The following is a 19,979-nucleotide window of genomic DNA, read 5'->3' as shown; positions in this document are numbered from 1 at the left end:
CCTCCGCGCCCCTGATTGGCTGCCGCTGCCGCCGCCGGCAAGACGTACGAGCCTGAGACGCCGCCACCGCCACCGCCAGCATGTTCGGCTGAGCCGCGCCGCTCTCCTTCTAGGCTAAGGGGAACTAGGCGCTGCCGGAGACATGCAACCTCGTGACACTCCGATGCTCCGCCCCCTTCCCCCAAAGCTTGCCTGGGACAGTTTGACGTGTCCTTTCTGGCCTGTTGCCCTGGCAACGCGCCTCCCCTCCCGCCTTACGGCCCGGGAGCGGCGGGGTCCCCGCCGTGAGTCACCCCAGTGGGCGGGCGGGCGGAGCGAGGAGGCTGCGGGGGAAGCTGCCTTCGTCGGGAGCGGTGGGAAGGGACCGAGAGCGCCCCGGTGCAGGCAGTTCATGGCCCCGCGGCAGGGGCTGCTCTACTCGGCCCGGCAGAGCTAACTCGGGGATGAGCCCACCGGCTTCCGAACCTGGGCTCCCAAGCACGAGCCCCCTTAGCATCAGCTTCTGGAGAAGGGGGGGCGGCTACTCGTCACTGTCTGCCCCTGATTGGGACCCTCGCTCGTCTTTCATTCGTTACCACACACACTGTTCCCCTGTTTGCTCGAGATCTGGGTACTGTATAAAAGAGACAGCAAAAAACACGAGGTCAGGCACAGCCCCTATGGATGAAACGAATCAGACAAGTCAGGGAGAAATGCCCACGCAGGAGACCATCGGTCACCCTAAAAAGCAGAATTGGTAGTGACCCCGGGGTGTTTACGGCTTTCACGGACGACGCTGCCTAATTTGAGTGCTTTAAAAGAAGGGAGTGTTTTTAGAAATGCATAAAGAAAAGCCGAAAATGCAGCCATCGGGGGCATGGAAGAATGGTTAGAAAACAAGTGGCTTGAGTGAAACATGAATTTCCTGAAGACGACATTTGGAATGCAGATGAAAGTAGAATTTATGTCGAGCTCTGTCCGATGGCACCTTTACCTTTAAATCTGACAATAAAAAAGGAGGAAAGAACTCGAGAGAATTACTGTTCTGTTCAGCTATTCCCAATTTATTTTGAGAAGGGTGCTTTTGAAACCGGGGCACCCTTTCAAAGGAACCCGAGCTACAAGACTACCTTTAGTTTGAAAACAGCATTTTCAACAGGCCGGTTGACTTATCATGCAAATGAGGCACTGAATATTCATATCAACCTCGTTTGCATTTTCAAACTGCCATAATTTACATGCCTTCTGCGAGACAGAGGTAGTGTAGCCACCATGGCCATGGTGTTTAAAAATGAGATTTGTTGTAGCTGCAACACTGCCCACAGATCTGATTGGATGACAGGGTAGCTACTGGGGGTAGGTTTTAGGTTTCTGCTTTCAAAGTCAGGGGGTTCCTTTTGAGAAGCCCCCATCTACACAGGTGGCAGCATTCCGAAAGCTGCACCTTCAAAGTGCGTGTGGCCACCATTATGCTAATTAGACACTGCATATTCATGTCCGTGTTTCAAAAGCATCTTCCAAAGTGCCTCATTAATATGTCCCCTCTGAAAGCAGGGGGCACATGTAGACACAGCTTTAAAGTCTAAATAATTTAATTATAATAAATGTCATGCTTCTAAACTGAATGAAAAAGCTAGTTTAAAACATGTCAGTTTAATCCATTCTTTGCAGTTCTGGATACAAGAATCAACCCTTATAAGAATCAAATTATCCAGGACAGATGTGCTTCCTATAAAAGGAGTGCATTGTGCCTTGGGACAGGTATGTTCTGATTTAATCATGTGCAACTGCACAACTGTTAAAACATCAAGGTGCTCACTTGGCCAGATTTGAAAACAATACAACAGGGAAAGGTATGGTACAATTCATGCATCAAATGAAGTCAATGTATAACCCTATAACATAATACTATAATGTAACATGTCTTACAGTTGGTCTCTATGCAGTATTAGAACTATTGAGTCCCCATGAATCTTTCCCTAAGATTTCTTTTTCAAAATTGATGATCATTAAGCTGAGAGACTATGTACTGTGTCTGCCTCAAAAGCCTTAGTGTTAGCCTTTGAGAGCTTTAGCACATTGAAACAGTTACCACACACCATTTCTTCCCTTCCATGAACTTACTAATAAAAGGTTATAGTCTGCAGGATTATGATGCACCCATTGAAAAAGCAGCTGGTGGTAATTTAGTCAAAAGGGCACACTTTGGAATTGGGAAATAATTTGAGTTTCCCATACCATGTGTTTACCCTGGCAAACAAATATTTTTGTTTTGTTTGAATTGCTGCATTGATACTTGACATATCAAACAAAATCCAAGTAAAAGGCCATTTTTTCCACAACTGCACAAACACTTGAACTACCTAAAGAAAGTTCACTATTGTAGGTGTTAATATGTTATTGAGGTGACAGAGTTCATAATCCCTCCCCAATTCAATTATACAGTAATCCCCTGGTATGCACGATTTCGATTTGTGCTTAACTCGCATTAACACAAATTAAGTGCAAATGGAAAGGGCTCCAGCACCTGGCTGCCCCAGCTGAGAGAAGCCCCACAGCAGTGACTGTCTGGCCACCCTGCTGTCCCCAGCTGGTGGAGCCTGGCAGGTAGACAGCCGGTGCAGCTCCACTACTTCTCCCTGCTGGGGAGAAACTGAGCTGCAGCAGCTGTCTGCCCACCTGACTCCCCCAGCTCGGGGAGCCCAGTGGTCAGAGGGCTGCGGCAGTGCTGTTTCCCCCAGCTGGGAGAAACTGCACCACTGTCTGTCTGCCCTGCTTTCCCAGCTGGCGAAGCTGGGGAGAAGCTGTGCCTGACTCCCACAAGCCCAGGGGAGTCAAGGGCCAGGCTATCGCCTGGTTCCCACCTACCTGCCCCCGACTTACACGAAATTTGAGTTATGCGAGGGTAGGTAGTAATGCAACCCTCACATAACTTGTGGGGACTACTGTATATTGTTTCAACTGATGCTGTGAAAGGACCAATATTTCATCAAAATTAATTATTAAAACACATGGAGATGTTCATCGCTCTTTTCTTTGTAAAAACATAATACTTCGTAAGTACTTAAATTTGTTGCATCACTCTTTTGTAAAATGTCTGTTGTAGAAAATAGCACACACACTGATGCTTCTCCATTAAAAATAATTTACTACAACAAAATATACTGTATACAAGCAATTTATTACATATAGTCAGATATCATACATATTGAAAAAGATGCACAAAAATAGAATTCTTATACCTGATCAGACCAGTTGATCAGTTATCTGATTCCGGCCAGTACCTGAGGCTGGTGCAAGAAAAGAATCCCTGAACCGGAGAATGAGGAATAACGTGTATCTGCCATTTAGAAGTAGGTCAATGTCCTATATAACTGTAAGTGTATTTACATGTATTATAATACTTTTTGGGGTGGGGAAAAATTTTTTTTCAACCTAATTAAACTGTAGATATTCTCCATGTCCGAGACACAGAGTAGAGCAGCTGCAATCCACCAGCTCTGCTCTTTTTAAATTCTTCCCTTTTTTCTCCCCACCTGCCTGCCCCCTGGTTATTTATAATAAAAGGCAGGGGCAGGTTGTAGGCATCTATGAATTTTTGTTTATTGTCAGTGACCAGTGTACCTCTATTTTTTTTCCATCTATGGGTAGAAAAAAAATTGTTATGTGCACCAAAGTGCACATAAGCACCATCAACAGAAACATGCTGCCCAGGGGTGACTGTGGGTGTTCTGCTTATCAGCTGGATGACACCTGAATCCTCCTGAGTAGCAGCCCTAGCACTCAGCTTACAGGGAATGCTGTCCGTGACCTGTCCCTGACTTTCTCTAAAAACAGAATCTTAACCTTATGGATGAGCTGTAGAAAATCTAATGTGATTGTCAGTAAGAGTTTGTAAGATTTATAGTTGGAAAATCTATCTTCCCTAAAAGCTAAGCAAATTTAAGTAGAATTGTGTGAGACAAAATGAATATGATACACCAGAAGGGCATTTGTATGGAAGCAACCCACTTAGAGCTCTGTTCTCCTCAGTTTGATAAAAGGATACAAGATAGGAGACTTCTCTTTTTCTAAGTTCATATAGCCCCCAACATAAGCAATTCTCACTCTACAGTTATGCACAAACTTAACAGAATAGGCTAACACAATTCTTTATATACTTTGCAGGGAATGCCTCAGAGTTCTACATGGTTTTCTGAGGCTGCCATAAAAATGCCAACATAACTGTCCATAGTAAAAGGAAACATGTTTTATGGATCACTAACTTTTATTGCCTAGAAAGTATTTTTATTTCTTCTACTAAGAAAGAGTGACAGTGGAATACCCATCCTTCCCATCAAAGAGGTTTCGCCAACTTTTATTGTATTTGGTATTTCTGAAAGATGCAACTTGAACAAATAAAAAAAATATATTAGCAAAAATGAAACCAAGTCATAGGTGGGAGGACCTTACCCTTATATACAAAATATCCTAACTTCCTCCCCAACATCTTGATATAATTTAATCCCACATGCACTCACCTCTAAAATTACCAACTGCTCTCACCTTATCAGCTGGAAAAAATTTAGAGGTAAAGCACTGTATCCCTAAACCACTCACTTCTTTGAACAGATGTAAAGGTAAGTGGCTGAGAGATGAGTATAGTTGTCTTTTTAAAATACTAGTTAAAAACATGAAATACAGTGGTTCCTCCCCACTTTGAGTGATATTATTTCCCTACATACATATGTTACACATAAAATACATGCAAACATTTTGGTTTGCTGCAAAGTTGCAAGGAAATTGTTTTAAATATGAATGTCAAATACACAAACGTTAAACATCAGCACAGCTTGCATTTTAACTGAGGTCTTTAATACCATGTACAGTTCAGGTTGTACATATGCAAGACACTTTCTAAAAGGTTCGTTTTGTATTACACATACTCCCAGACCCGCTGAGCAGGGGAGGAGGAAGAGGGAAGGCAAAGAGGACAGTTGCCCAAGGTCCTGCTGGTATTTTGGCAAGCTCCGATCCCTTTTGAAATGCCATGGCCTTGCTGTTGCACCTTTCTGCATGGCACTGAAGGAACGTGGAAGGGGAGGCTAGCACCACAATCCAAGCAACACAAAGGGCTGTCTGCCCTGGGCCCCCCTTCTTCCTGTGGCATGGAGCCAGACCACCCTCCCACCTTGCTCTGGGGCCCGCAGTATCTGTTGATCCTGCTGCACACTCCTGAGAACTTCAACCTTCCACTATCTTTTAGACAGATTTCATTAAAAGCATATTAAACAAAAATAAAGGTTCTAAAAAAGAAATGGTATAAATGCTTTTCGGTGGGTTGGGTAGCTGCTGAACTTAGTCACATAGAACTCATGGCACAGAACTGCAGCCAATGCCTGGCTAAACAACACATACATCACTACAATCCACCAGGTTAAGTTGTGAAATCCAAATGTTACGGCCATAGATATATATATTAAGAGTTCAGCAAAATAATGTGGGCAAGATACTCTTTCAAACCAGTCTCCAAAAGGAATGCTGTGGCTCAGGTTTACTACCTTTCCTGCAATTACAGAAATGAAAAAGTCAGTTGATGGAGCAAGTGTTAAAACAAGCATGGATTGAGTTAAAACCTGTGTGTAATTAAGGAGTAATGCTGAGCGTTTGCAGCTCCCACTCACTTCAATGGGATTTATGAGTGCGAAGCACTTCTGAAAAAGAACCCCCCATTTTTGTTATTTGCTTAAATATGGATTTAGGAGCCTAATTTTAGCCACTCACATCTGAAAATGGAGGCCTTAACTCAGTGATGGGCAACCTCGGCTAGCGAGTGGGCCACATCAGTGGCCCTCCTTCATGTCACTGGGCCACAAACTTGTAACCAAGACAATCTCCCACGATAGGATAGTTTTGCTAACTGTGTTTGCTTATCTAGAATTTGCATGGTGTGCCAACTGAACCGTACCAGCACTTTGACTGGCTACAGAGGGATCACACTACTTTCAAAATCAACAGTGCATGCAATCAGCACACCTTGCATGCCCTTGCTTTACATATGTGACGCTTTAATAATACCAGTAGAAAAAAAACTATGTGGACAGAAGCTAGTGTAATCTGGCAACCCTGCACATGGGGCACATGGATTCCAGTTCGGATGTCTCCCTTTGTAATCTGGTGTGTTGAAGTCTCTTTGTTTTAGGATACAGATACACATTAGCATTTGTTTAACTGAGTTTTTGGAAAATAAGAAGTGAAACGTCTCACCTGATTTATTTTTTCTAAGATTAGCTAGAATCACATGGCATCTGTGATGGTGAATAGAGGCCCAAATGTACATCACAATTCCTACAATGTGGTACCAGCAGATTTGCGTGCAGAGATCTTTTCCTGAATTAAACGAAAATAGTATACCTATAATACAAATTAGAAAAATGTCTTCATTAAATATTCACCAACACCATTTCAAAAAAGGTTGAGTCTTTGGCTATGGTTACACTGGCACAAAACTTCAAAACGGCCATGCAAATAGCCATTTAGAAGATTACTAATGAGGCGCTTAATATGCATTTCAGTGCCTCATTAGCATGCTGCCGGCCATGGCTATTCAAAATTGCTGCTTTTCACTGTAATCTTGGTGTAAGCAGCAGATAGGAATAAGGGGATTTCAAAGTTGGCAGGGTCATTTCTAAAGGGACCCCCATCTGGATGAGCTGTGAAGCAGCAAAAAGCAGCAATTTTGAAGAGCTGCGGCCAATAGCATGCTAATGAGGTGCTGAATATGCATTTTAGCGCTTCATTAGTAATCTTCTAAATGGCTATTTGCATGGCCATTTCAAAGTTTTGTGCTAGTGCAGACACAGCCTTTACGTATACATATCTTGCAGCTTTTCCCAATATACTCTCCTCTTCTTGAATACTTGGATAATGGTGAAAAGAGACTTCTAAACATAACTTGTGCAGAGGGCGAACCACGCCCTAGTTATGAATTGATGAAGGCCTTTACTCTTAACTACCTGCTACTGTAAATTATGAGAGGTGAGTTTGGGTTTTAATGAGTAGCTCTAGGAATAAGGAATGGTGCATATGACAAGCAGAAAGGGTCATCACTTTGTTCAAGCCTCTATAGTCTAACGTGTTTTTGACTGACAGCGTTTATAAAAATATATTCTGGTCACCCTGTTAGAAGATAGACCCATAGCTTATGTCAAGATATTACAGAATTGTGTTGCCTTATTTACACCAGCAATAAAAAGGTTTAGAACAGATTACTCAGATTTGTAAGAACTTTGCACTATGGATGGGCCCCAGGGCTTATGCCAATGAACCATCTCTGTGAAATGCCCTGATTAGGAAGGCAGAAAATGCATGCATACAGTACAACATTGTAAAGACTTTCTTTGCACCAAAATCATTCAGTGCTTAGTATCAGTGAAGAGGACAAAAGCTACCGCTAAAATAGCATGAAATGACAAGTTGCCAACCATGTCAGAAAAGTTAGGAGAAAAGCACACCAGGTAGTTTGGGCATTTTGGTTTATCAGATATAGGTGCAGCAGAGCAAACAACCAACCGCTCAACTGTAAGACTTAGCAAAGCATGTTGGCAAAACCAGAACACATTATTCAAAGAGCTACATGGAATTAGTGGATTCTTAATTGTCTTAAGTAGCAAACAGAAAGCAGACCACCTGATACTGGTAGGTGTTTGGAGGCAAAGAACTAAGCAGACAAAGGTGCTGGCCAAGACAGCATGGAGCTGGCTCATACTTAAAGAAAGGTCTATAGCAAAGAGACACATCAGCCCACAACAACCTCAGCTGTGCTGGCATCTAGTGGCAGGATCCTCATAAAGTGGAAGCCCTTCCTTGACAAAGACATGCTGTATTGGGCCTGGAAGTCTTAGAGACATGGTGAAATACTGCAAACGACATTGAGCAATAAAGCAAAACCACATGTAGAGCAGAACTAGGGTACATGCCACTGGCATGCAGGCCACCAATTACAGATTGATATTATGTGCTGGTTCGTAAGTCTGACTTTAAGTAAATACAGTAAGTACTTTTCTAGATCTCATCAGATACCTCTTATTTCACACACTCTTGATGGAATTTTCTTCAGCAGATAACAGCTAAAAAGGCATACTATTAATCTCTCGCTCACCGCCACTCCCATCCTCACCAAAGCATCTTGTGACATGAGAAACACAATAAGAAGAAGCTGCAACTACAGTTAGCAATAAAGCACCACTCACCATTGTTGACATTAGCTGGCACTTGACACAGCACAGTTAGGCCAACAATAACATAGTACACAAGTCCAAAGCAGTACTGTGCAATATGAAGGACACCACTGGAGAAAACACTGATGCAGAGGCACTCTATGAGCCTTCGAAAGCTGTGTAACCACAGGAGGATGAGAACAAGGAAGGCAGACAGGTGTTTGTCACCTACAAATCAAACACAAGTGACAATCTCAAAAACACTCTTCACAGACTGAGCTTCAAATTCCCTTAGAAAACAGTTTTCACTATAATTTAAATTTAAAATTACCCAGAGGGGCATCAGCTATTAAATCTGAACAACAGGAATAAGAGAAAAAAAATCATTGTCTATTTTCAAGATGACTGCCTTGAAAGATGAAAATTAAGTCTTTTTGGACAGAAAGGATGCTTCTCATTGTGCTGATGAGCACATTTAGCATGTCTTGTTATTGTTTCTAAAGAAACACAGACAACTTGAAGGATTTTAAATTTTTTTCAAATGTTTCTCTCCTCACTGGTGGTATGTGAAAGAGCCACACAAAATGAGGAAACAGACTACAGTGAAACTAAGTGCACACAAAATACCGTCCAATGCATGATGTAAACAAACTTTTTAAGAGAGATTTTTTAAATCACTTTCAGTTCCACAGAAAATCTCAAGTTTATCCAAAATGTGAAAACATTCATTAAAACTGGAATATTTATTTATTTTTTTATTCAGGCTATGACTTTTAACATTACATGATTTAGTGACAGTCATTTTAAGTGGAACCTGTAACAATTTTTAAGCAGAAGCTTCCCTCTACCTATTCCCATGCAGTTGACTGAATGTGCTAAAGGTGATTTATAAAGCAAAGCCCTCCTTTACGCTTTTATTGAATTTTGAATAAATAACATTTGGAGTACTTGCCCACGTCCTGGTTATGTGACGCTCCACCAAGAACACTGAGCAAATCCCGAAGCCATATTGGGAAAGGTCTTGCTAGGAACAACGCTTGAATAAGCAAGAGGAGCAGGTAGCCATTCCAGACCACAGAAATAATATAAAAGTGAAAAAACCACCTGTGGAAGAAAAAAGGAGCGGTATTAACCTTCTGGATTTTTTCAGTCTTTTCATTATTCTTCTCTTTGCTTCAGTCTTGTTATTCAGATCTATGGGGAAGGGCTCATTTTCAGTTGACCTAACCTCCTACAACAAGAGTTGACGGAGTCTTTTATGGAACTACCAGATGTCTACCACAGCCTCATTCTAACACTGTCTTTCTCAGTTACATGCTGCTCAGAACACTAATACCTCCTATTCACTATGATTTTAGAATCTTGAGATGGCTAGACAGGAAAACTAGAAGAAGGGTAAGTAGAGGCCATACAAAATAAGGCTTAAAATAAACAAACAAATAATACAAACCACTTAGCAATACATAAATGTGAAATGAAATTTTAAGACACAATGACATGTTTTAATACCCCAGCCATCGTGCCTGGCACATCTCCCGGCACATCAGCATGAGCATATGGACAGCAAAGTTGCAGCACTGGATAGCGCTGCCTCAAAGGCAGGCCTGAAAATCAGTAGATGTAAAACTAGAACTATGAGGGTCAACCACACCAAACAAGACAACATCACTTTAGGGGGAGAGACCCTCGAAGACGTCGAACAATTTACTTATCTTGGTCGTATTGTGAATAAAGATGGTGGCACTGACCTACACATCAAATCCAGGACAGGCAAAGCCACAGCAGCATTTCAAACTCTGTGGCCAGTATGGAGATCACACAACATCTCTGTTGAAACAAAAGCCGAGAATCTTCAATTCAAATGTAAGGTCTGTCCTGCTGTGTGCCTGTGAATCATGGCGCAGCACAAAGTCCTCAACACACAAACTGCAGACATTTTTGAATAGATGCCTGAGGTACATATTACAAATAAGATGGCAAGACAAAGTCACGAATGAACATCTGTGGACACGAACAGGCCAAGAGCCAGTGGGGATCCAAATAAAAAGGAGAAAATGGGGATGGCTGGGACATACTTTGAGGAAACCTCCATCCAGCATTGTTCAACATGCCCTAAAATGGAATCCTCAGGGGAAACGCAGCTGAGGAAGACCCCGAATAACATGGAAGCACAAGAACTGGGATATTCATGGGGACAGACTGAAGCCATTACCCAAGATAGAACCAGATGGAGGAGCCTTGTGGATGACCTATGCCCCACTTGGGGTTCACGGGTTTAACATCGTGCCTGGAATTATTTTCTGGATATTTCCACGCTGTTGACTCTAATAGCATTTTCAATTTTTTGACCTCTTCTATTCAAACAACTCAAAGCACAGAGAAATTACTACAGTTCTGAATTTGTCGTTTGTACAAAATCTCCCAGACACCATTACAGAGCTGGACAGTGTGACGTTTTTTCACCATTTCAATCCAGGAATCTTTAAACCTTCTTGCAGACCTATGGATTATTCATCTCTCTTGGTAGCTTCAAGACAAGGTAGGATGCCTTTTTGGAGCTGTAGATAAACAGGTTATTTGGCTCACTAATGGGAGGAAATGTAACAGCTTGTGCTACACAGTTGGTAATCCTAGATTAGTGGCGTACAACAGAAATGTAAGGATTGCCACAGTGCCCGCCTACCCCCCGCAGGCCGCCTTCCGCAGTTTTTACTAGTCTCAGCTGGCAACTTTAATTTCTCTGGACAGACAGGAGTCATCCAGGAGAGTATTGGGCTTGTATCCAATGCTGACACTATCATCTGGGTGCAGGGTATCAGCCTCTGATCATTTTCTCCACATCATTTTCTCTCACAGAGCAATCCAAAGTCACGCGCACAGATTCAGAGCTTCATTGCACACACAGGAAGCGTTTGTCCTCTTACAGCAGGTAGACCGAATAGGTACAGATTTAATTTATCTGAAAACATTCTTCTCAGTCCAGTTTCTGAACATAAGAATGGTCATACAGAGTCCATCTATCCCTGCATCCTGTCTTCCAATGGTGTCCAGAGGAATGACCAGAACAGGTAATCATCAAGTGATCCATCCCATCGCCCATTACCAGATTCTGACAAACAGCAGCTACGGACGCCATTGCTGGACCTATCCTCCATGAATTTGTCTAGCTCTTTTTTTTGATGTTAAAGTCCTGAGCTTCACAATATCCTCTGGCACGGAGTTCCACAGGTTGACTGTGCATTGTGCAAAGACCTCCTTTTTGTTTTAAACTTACTGCCTCTCCTTTTCATTTGGCGACACCTAGTTCTTGTGTTATGAGTAAATACCTCCTTATTTACTTCCTCCACACCACTCATGATTTTATAGACCTCTATTATATCCCCCTTTAGTTTTGCCTTTTCCAAGCTGAAAATTCCCAGTCTTATTATTCTCGCATTAAAACTCACTGTATTTCTCTAGCATAGTGGGAATGATTTTGAGGATGTGTTATCTAAAACTGTCTAGCAAGACAAGTAATGGCCTTCTCCACCATAATTTCTGAGTGCAATTAGCATACTTCAGTTATTCTTAAAATTTTCTGTAAGCTTAGAGGAAAATATATTTTTCATTGCCTGCACATGGCATGAATATATAGATTTACTGAAGCTTTATCATCTTACAACAAAAGAGATAAATCATGCATCAAAGTCATGGAACAAGCTACAGCTGGAATAGAAAAAAATGTATTCATAAATTCTTAAATGCGGGGCAGTGGAGTAAAGACATTCATCCCACGGTGCACACACACCCTATGGTGATCAAAACAGTCGATCCTCGGCAACATTAAAATCTATATGGCATAGCAGTGATCGCGCTATACTTATAGGGTGCGTCTCCATTAGCAAGTACATTCAAAATCCAGCTCAGAAGACCGAGTTCTTTCAAAAGAACCCATGGAGCGTCTACAGTCACACAGTGCTCTTTCAAAATTAACTTCGAAAGAACTCCCCCGTTCTTTCAAAGTTGGTCCTCCGTTCCCAGGATGGGAAGAGCGCCCTCCTTCGAAAGATAATTTTGAAAGAGGGCAAGTGTAGACACTCCGAGGCCTGCTCTTCCAAAAAAGGGAGTCCTACATGGTGGCAATCAGCTGACAGGCGGCAGCGCCACTCACAGCACAGACCAACCTCTATGGCCCCAATGTCCAGCCACGCTTAAGGATGCAGGCACTCTGAAGCCCTCGGGCAGCAGGGAGCCCACGCTGCTGCTCAGCCTGCTGCCAGCCACAACGCTTTGGGCAAAGCCTCAGCACCTCCGGCACCATGGCCAGCAACCAGGGCTCCTGCCCACCCCAGGGGCCATCCAGGGACCGGGAGAAGGCCTCCCAGGAGGGGAGCCAGGCACCCAAGCACCGGACCCCCTCCTGGACCAATGCCAAGCTCCAGGATCTCCTCACCCTGTGGGAAGACGAGGAGGTCCTGCATTAGATGGGGGTCCAGCACTGGAACGCTGCAGCATTCGAGCACCTGGCTAAGGGCCTCACTGGCCAGGGTCATCCCACCCGGACCCCAGACCAGGTGAGGTCCAAAGTTAAGAAGCTCCAGCAGGGCTACTGCCAGGCTCAGGACACAACCAGGTGGTCAGGGCAGAGCCCAACAGCTGCCCCTACTATCAAGAAATGGACCACCTCCTTAGGCCCAAGGAGGTGGGACCCCGTCTGTGGTCCTGGACACCGCCTACCGCCCCCGCCCTTGACCAAGCTGGAGGTGGAAGAGACGGAAACCAAGGGGAAGGAGCGACCGGAACCACCAGCCACCTGCAGGCACCCATCAAGGATCCTGGCCATCTGGCCTATCTAGCCTGGCCCCCTCCGACCGTGCCTTGCCTGAATTTCTGGACGCACCCACAGGTATGTGCCATGCACACCAGTAGCTGCAGGGAGGGGGTGTGCAGTCCTGCCTGGGGTGGCTGCAGCCCACGCACGGGGCCATCAGCCCCAGATGGCCCTGCTGCCCCAGTCTCAGCGGGCTGACGTGTGGCACTCAGCACCATGTGGGCTGGACAGTACCATGGGCTTCCAGGCCGCAGAGGGATGGAGGGAGGCAGAGGGGAACTAGCACTCCCACAACCCAGATGGGGAACCCCGGATGTGGTTCCTGCAAGGTCCCCGGGATGGGGTGGGGGATTCAAGGGGTCCCTCACTAGGACTAACGACCCATTCCTCTCCCCTTACGTCTCCACAGCTCCAGCAGCCGGACCAGCCCCACAATGGGCCCGGGGAGTCCAACCACAGAGGGCGAGGGGAGTAGCTCAGGCCCTGAATGGGGACAGGACGGGGCTGCCACCGCCACCAGAGAGGAGGAGGCGGTGGATGTGGCCACACCATGGGCCTGCAGGAGCTGACGGGCATGGTGCGGGAGTGGCTTGCCATAGACCAGCAGGCTTGGGACTGGGTGGCAGCCAACTTGGACTCCCTGACCCAGGCTGTGGTGGGCCACCTGGCCCCAGCCGCTGTTCCATCACGATTCACTCCTGCACCCACCCCCCTGTCGCCCCCCCACCATCCCCCATGTCCCCATCGCCTGCACATCTCCTCCTCTCCCGCCCAGCAGTTCTCCCCCATCCCAATCCCCCATCCCCAAGGAGACCGACCGCGAGGCCCTGCTCCCCCCGCCCCACCCCCGGGCCAGCCTCGTCTGCCTGACCCGCACCCTCCTGGCCAGGGACGACCAGCTGGAGGCTGAGCCCCCCCGCCCTCACTGTGCTGTGCCCAGCGTGGATGCGGGGACCGCGCCCAAGCAGAGCCCTTACCTCCCCATGCTGCTGGCCCCAGCCTAGCCCCGGTGGGGCCCCCGAACAAGGGGAGGAAGGGGCAGGCATGGGTGATGGGGATCCTGGCCATTGAGCCCCGTCGAGGGGTGAGGCCCCCCACCCCAAATGTGAACCCTCCTGCCCACCCAGGGCTGCTACACCCCCTGACAGGGTTCCCCCCAGCTCCCCATTCGTCCTCCTCCCTCCACCTGTAAATAGTTCCCCCAAGAATGGAGATGCACAGTTCTGTTACATAAGTAAATAGTTTACTGTTTTGTTCTATCCTGTGTCCCCTGTACATGTGTGGTGGTGGGTGTGCGTGGGTGTGCAGGGTGCAGGTGGTGTGTGTGTATGGGGGGGGTCACCGTGGCCCCTGTTCAAAAGCCTGGCACAGGGCCTCCCACACCTGCACCCCATCCTGCTGGGCCTGGCAGCACAGGGCAACAGGGGGCTGTTCATACCTGTACCCTGCCTCAGCGGCCCACCCCTGCATGTAGGGCTCGTGTTTCGCCTCCACCAAGTTATGCAGGGCGCAGGAGACCTCAACCACCACCAGGATGTTGGGGAGGCGCACCTCCAGCCTGGTGTGCATGCATCTAAAATATCCCTTAAGGCGGCCAAATGCCCGCTCCACTGTGTTCTGAGCCCAGTTCATCCTCTCATTAAAAAGTTCCTGGCTTGGCTGGGTGTGCCCCATGTATGGCTGCACGAGTCAGGCTGAGCTCACCATGATGCAGGGCGGCATCTTCATGTCCCCGATGGGGACCTGCTGCCAGGGGAGGAAGGTCCCCTCGGCCATGTGACGTCGTGGCTTTGAGTTCTGGAAGACACTCATGTCGTGTGCACAGCCGGACCAGCCCACTCAGATGTCCTGGAACCAGCCATTGGACTCGACCAGCGCCTGCAGGACCACCGAGTGGTAGCTCTTGCAATTCACAAAGGCCCTGCAGCTGTGCTCCGAGGCCCGGATGGCAATGTGGGTGTGTTATAATTATATGGGTTAGCCAGCAGTCTGGGAGTAAAAGGGTTAACCTCCTTAGCCAGGTGGGGTTGGCCTATAGAAATGTGGGTAAAAATTGAATTTTGGCTCCTCCCTCTTCTGTTCTCTGCTTTTTTTTTTTCTTTTCTTCTTCTTTCCAGCCATGAGGGAGAGAGAGACAGAATATCTCTCTCCAAAAACAGGCCCTCCACTCTTCTGTAAGTAGGGGAAAGTTTAAATAGAGCCGTTAGGCTTTATTATTTTATGGTTTGGGAAGTGGGATCTGATGTCTGTGCATTTTTTAAAAATGTTCTTTTACTCTCCTTGTAACTAAGTTCTAGGCCCATGGTGGAAACTCCCCAGGTGTTTTACTTTGTAACTCTTCCATCTAGTCGTGAGGCTTGCAACACAAATATTGTTGTAATAATAAAAGTTCTTTCTTTTTCTTTTTATTAACTTGGTATTAATTAATGTTTGTGTCCTGGTTTTTACTTCTGGGGCTAAGATTTCCCAAGTAGTCTCTCCCTGGTTTCCTTATTATTACTTGGGTGGTGGCAGCGAATTTTATCCCCAAAATCTATTTTTAGAATTTTTTGGGGGGAAGTTTATACCAAAACCTGGTAAATAATGTTTTGGAGGTACTTTTGCTGGCCCCCACTTCTGCATTTATCTTGCTAGAGTGGAGAAGAAGCCACGACATGGTGGCAGTGGTGTTAAGAATCCATAACAGGGTGCCATCCAGGGCCTTGAAGCAGTTTGGGAAGCCCAGCTCCTCGAAGCCCCAGATGGTGTCGTCCAGATCCCCAATGCGGACCAACTGCCACAAGAACACCTTGTTGATGGCCCAGATGACCTGCAGGGCATAGGGGGGTGCGCTCGTGAGCGTGGGGTGGGTGCAGCTTGCCTGCCCGTGCCCATCTCTGTCCCTGTCCCCAGTGTGCCTACCCATCCCCATCCCTGACCCATCCCTAGTGGGGGCTGCCCCCCCATTCTCCGACGCTGCCCCTTGCCAGGCTGCACCTCTGCTCCCCACATGCAGTTTAGGTGTGACATGGGCATGGCTTATCTCGTTGAGGACAGCCCCAACCGTGGCCTTGTTCACCCCGAACTGGTGGCCAATGGATTGGTGACTGTCCAGGGTGGCCAGCTTCCACAAGGTGATGGCCACCCTTTGCTGCAGTGGGAGAGCCGGCCTCAGGCGGGTGTCACGGTGCTGGAGGGCTGCAGCGAGCCAGTGAAACAGCTCCAGGAATGTCCCCTTGGTCATCCTGAAGTTCTGCAGCTACCAGTCATCACTCCAGTCCTCCAGCACCAGCCGGCCCCACCAGTCGCTACTTGTGGGGAAGCTCTACAAGTGGCAGATGACCTGGATCACTGGCTGGGGATCTTGCGCCCTGAGGATGGCGGCTATTGGGGTGGCCACCCGGAGCCACTGGAGCCGCAGTCAACTGTTAAGGATGTTTCACTAAAAACTGTTATTCAAAATGGAGTCCCCGTTGGGATCCATTTTACTATGGAGCCTGGAAAAATCACTGAGTCATCATCCCCCTCAGAAAGGGCGTGAACTAAAGGCGGAAAAAAAAAGGGCATCACGTGGTACAAATTGGCCTGGAGACAAGAAACTATAAGAGGAGGTGACCCAGCCTGCTTTGGGCTCTCTCTCTCTCCCTCTGCTGCCTGCCCAGCTCTGAGCTGAAGGACCGGAGGAGGAGGAGACACCCCTCCCTCCCCCAGTGGCTAGGGTGAAGCACTCTTCCTACGGAACAGGGAGTGTGGAGACCTTGTAGGCTGGGAGCCTTATTCAATTTTAATTTTAAGACTAAAACAAGGGAGCGTAGTGTCTACCCACATGCATACCATCATTTCTCTTAGGCATTGCTACACGCAGGACCACGAGTCAAGAATAGAAGGCAGAAAATAGAAGAGAAGAATCCCACCGGTTCGTGTACCTGGAAGAGAGCATCCAGGAGGCAGATTCCCTATTTACAACTATGACAACCAGAAGGTTTATTTAATTAATGCTTGTTTGTTAAATAAATCATTACTGTTTATTTTCTATATGTGAGGTGTCCAATACGCATGGTGACAGAAAAGTTAGGGGGTCCAGGCCTATAAAAGCAGAAACCTTCTCTGCATACTGTTCTCAGGGAACACCACAATGGAGGGGGGATGCTGCTTGGGGCCCAGGATGCCTCCTCTGCTCCTGCTCTGTGAATGCCTGGGGATGGGTCCTGGGCGTGTGCAAACCGAGGCCGGGGGAGGGGGGCCTTTAAAGGGATGGCGGGCAGCAGCCCCGGAAGGGCTCGTCTGCCATGCGACCCTGCCCATGGCACTTTCTGCCCCGTTCTTTTGAAAGAGTGCCCTGGTGTGTGTGAACGCTCTCTTTCAAAATTACTCTGGGGGCCTTTTGAAAGAACGGACCGAACCTTCGGTCCCTACTGGCGTGTGTGGACGTTACATTTTGAAAGGCCATCTTTTGATGTTCTGTTTCGAAAGATGTCCTTTCAAACCAGAGCTGTAGCGTAGACACACCCATAGGCGACATCTACACTACAGCGCCCTGTCGACAGAGTAGACAGTAACGTGCGTTGACAGGAACCCTGTCAATAGAAAACAGTCAAGTAACATAGTGTATAGACTAGCATGGCTCCTTCTCTGCTACTATCTGTCAATAGGGTGCACCCACACACAGAAGCAGATCGACAGAATGCTGACTTGAAGCTCTGCAAACAGGGCTGCCCGGTGAAGCGGAAGCCCTCTCTGTTTATGGAAATGTCTACACTGCACGGCACTTTTTGAGGGATAACGCTGTCAAGACAAAAGCAGCGTTCTGTTGAGACTCTGTCAACTGAAGGCTTTATGAGCGTAGATGCTCCTTGACTTCTGTCAACAGAAGGCCCCGTCTGTAGGCGGAACTCTCCAGAGTAGACACAGAACAGTGGGTTCAAGTCTATACACCTCTCCAGATAAAGAATGCACTGGCAGGCCCAGGTAACTTCTTGGCTGACGCCCATCCTGTGCTTTTGCAGGCTAGAACCAGTTCAGTCTCCGCTCCAGCTGCTGTCTTAGCATCTTTCATATCGAGACCTTAAAATTAGAATGAGTGATGCCAACTCTCCAGATTTTGAGAGGAGTCTCACGATGTTGCATGGGTTTTTAAAGATCCAGCTTCTGGAGTCATGGGATTACATTGTAACCTCAGATTTCTTTTTTTTTTTTTTTTTAAACCCTACATTTCAAATTCTCATGATTCCTGAGAAAAGCTGGAAACCGTTTTGAGCATACAATAAAGCCCAGAAACCAACCGATGACCCCAAAGAAACACAACCCAACATTAATCAAAACACAAACACATACAGCCGCGAGATTTTCAAAGCCAGTCTCCCGACTTTCCAAGGCCTGACTCATGATTTTTAAGCCGCTGACCTTGGCACCCCTGAGAACTGGCCCTGGATCCTGCAGACCGGGGCCGGGGAGCTGTTGTACCAGCACACCCCATTCACAGAGCTGAGCATTGCGGTGCACACGTCGGGCTCTGCATAGCCGGAGCCCGGGGTAAGAACCAATCCAGCAGAACCACTCCGCCCTAGAAGGAAGGGGAGAGTCCCTGCCGGAGCAGGCGGACGTCTATCGGCTAGGGAGGGGCCAGCAGAGCCGGCGCTCCCCAGGCAGGCAACCCCCACTCACCTCTTGGGCACATCGAAGAGCCGCAGCCAGGCTGCCCGCTGCCCGCTCTTGGTTTTCCCGTAGCGGATCAGATCCTGGAAGAGGTGGGAGCAGGCCCCCCCGCGCGAGGCCTGCAGCAGCAGCGCGACGAGGAAGCCGGCGGCCAGCAGCAGCCAGAGAGCGCAGACTACGGTCAGCATGGCTCGGGGTCCTCCCTGCGCACGAGCCAGCCACAGCCCGCGCCGCCCGGCGGCTCTGAGCACCGCCCCCTGTGCCCGCCCCAGCCGCGGGGCCGAGCGCGGGCCGGGGGCGGGGCTAGCGGTGGGGGAGCCCTGCCATGTCCCCGCCCTAGTGGGAGGTGCGAGGGGAGACGAGGATCCTCCCACCCCCTCACCGCTATTGTCAGCTGCGGGCCAGTGACCTGCTTGTGCACCCAGCGCCCGAGGCTTTCCCCTGTCCTCTCCCCCTGTGAGGGGGGCCCTGCTACACACAGCCACTGGTGTCTGCGGGGGAGGGGCTGTAGAGGAGCACCCCTTTAGCAATTACAGCTGGGGGCCGAGGGAGAGGGTGCAACTCCTGAGTGCTACCATCAGTCACCTCATGTCAGGGGTGCACAAAGTGGGGCGTGGGCCCCACCCCGGTAGCCTGAAATTTCCTGAGGCGAGTGCAGTACCATTGGCTGCTGGGTCTCAGGCTCATCTAGCTCATTAATGTTGAAATGTTACTATGTGTGTGTATTCACATGCATATACCAATTAATAAAGTTGTTGTATTCTACCTATGTATTTTCTTACATGTGGAAGGTTTTTTTTTATCCCCCACCCCATAGGAACATAACCAAAATTTCAGTTGGTTTGGATTACATTAGACAGGTTGGGAGGAGTAGGGCGCAGACTGCTAACTGGAAGGACAAAAAGTGGGGCCCGACATAAAAAGTGTGATCATCCTGAAACTATGCAAGTGTTTCTCACCCTTTTTTTTAATAAAGTGCCCCTTTCTCAAAAAAAAAATTAAATACCCCAGTACCCACAATTTTCAGATGTGCAATTTTTTTCTACCATTACAACACATTTGTTTAAACAACTTAATTTGAAGTTGGTGCGTGGAAGCAGGGAGGGATAGCTCTGTGGTTTGAGTATTGATCTGCTAAACTTGGGGTTATGAGCTCCATCATCCAGGCAGGCCTTTTAGGAATTGGCAGAAATACATGTCAGCAATAGTGTTTAGCCCTGCCAAAAAGGCAGGGGACTGAACTACATGACTTCCCAGGGTCCACTCCAGTTCTAGGAGATGTGTATCTCCATTTATGATTTATTAAGAAATTGCCTATAGGCAATAAACTTGCCATTGTACTTATGACTACAAAGATG

At 47.4% G+C, this 19,979-nt stretch overlaps 1 protein-coding gene across 2 annotated transcripts; it reads right to left on the bottom strand.

The window, feature by feature from the left end:
- Positions 1-3,115: 3,115 nt before the first annotated feature.
- On the bottom strand, positions 3,116-18,907 carry SRD5A3 (steroid 5 alpha-reductase 3). 2 transcript variants are annotated; one of them, XM_074991814.1, is made up of 5 exons: positions 18,631-18,907; positions 9,130-9,281; positions 8,211-8,405; positions 6,226-6,372; positions 3,116-5,524 (listed from the first exon to the last, which is right to left on the bottom strand). In XM_074991814.1, the coding sequence occupies exons 1-5, from the start codon at positions 18,807-18,809 to the stop codon at positions 5,265-5,267; spliced, it is 933 nt and encodes a 310-aa protein (XP_074847915.1). In that variant the 5' UTR covers positions 18,810-18,907; the 3' UTR covers positions 3,116-5,264. The 2 variants fall into 2 exon arrangements, with proteins under 2 accessions (XP_074847915.1, XP_074847916.1); XM_074991815.1 differs by having other exon boundaries at positions 6,226-6,348.
- Between the last annotated feature and the right edge of the window lie 1,072 nt (positions 18,908-19,979).

Source organism: Carettochelys insculpta, chromosome 4 (assembly GCF_033958435.1).
Source record: "Carettochelys insculpta isolate YL-2023 chromosome 4, ASM3395843v1, whole genome shotgun sequence".
Classification (NCBI taxonomy): Eukaryota; Metazoa; Chordata; order Testudines; family Carettochelyidae; genus Carettochelys; species Carettochelys insculpta.
The sequence above is the reverse complement of the archived record's forward strand: the minus strand, read 5'-3'. Positions and strand labels throughout refer to the sequence as shown.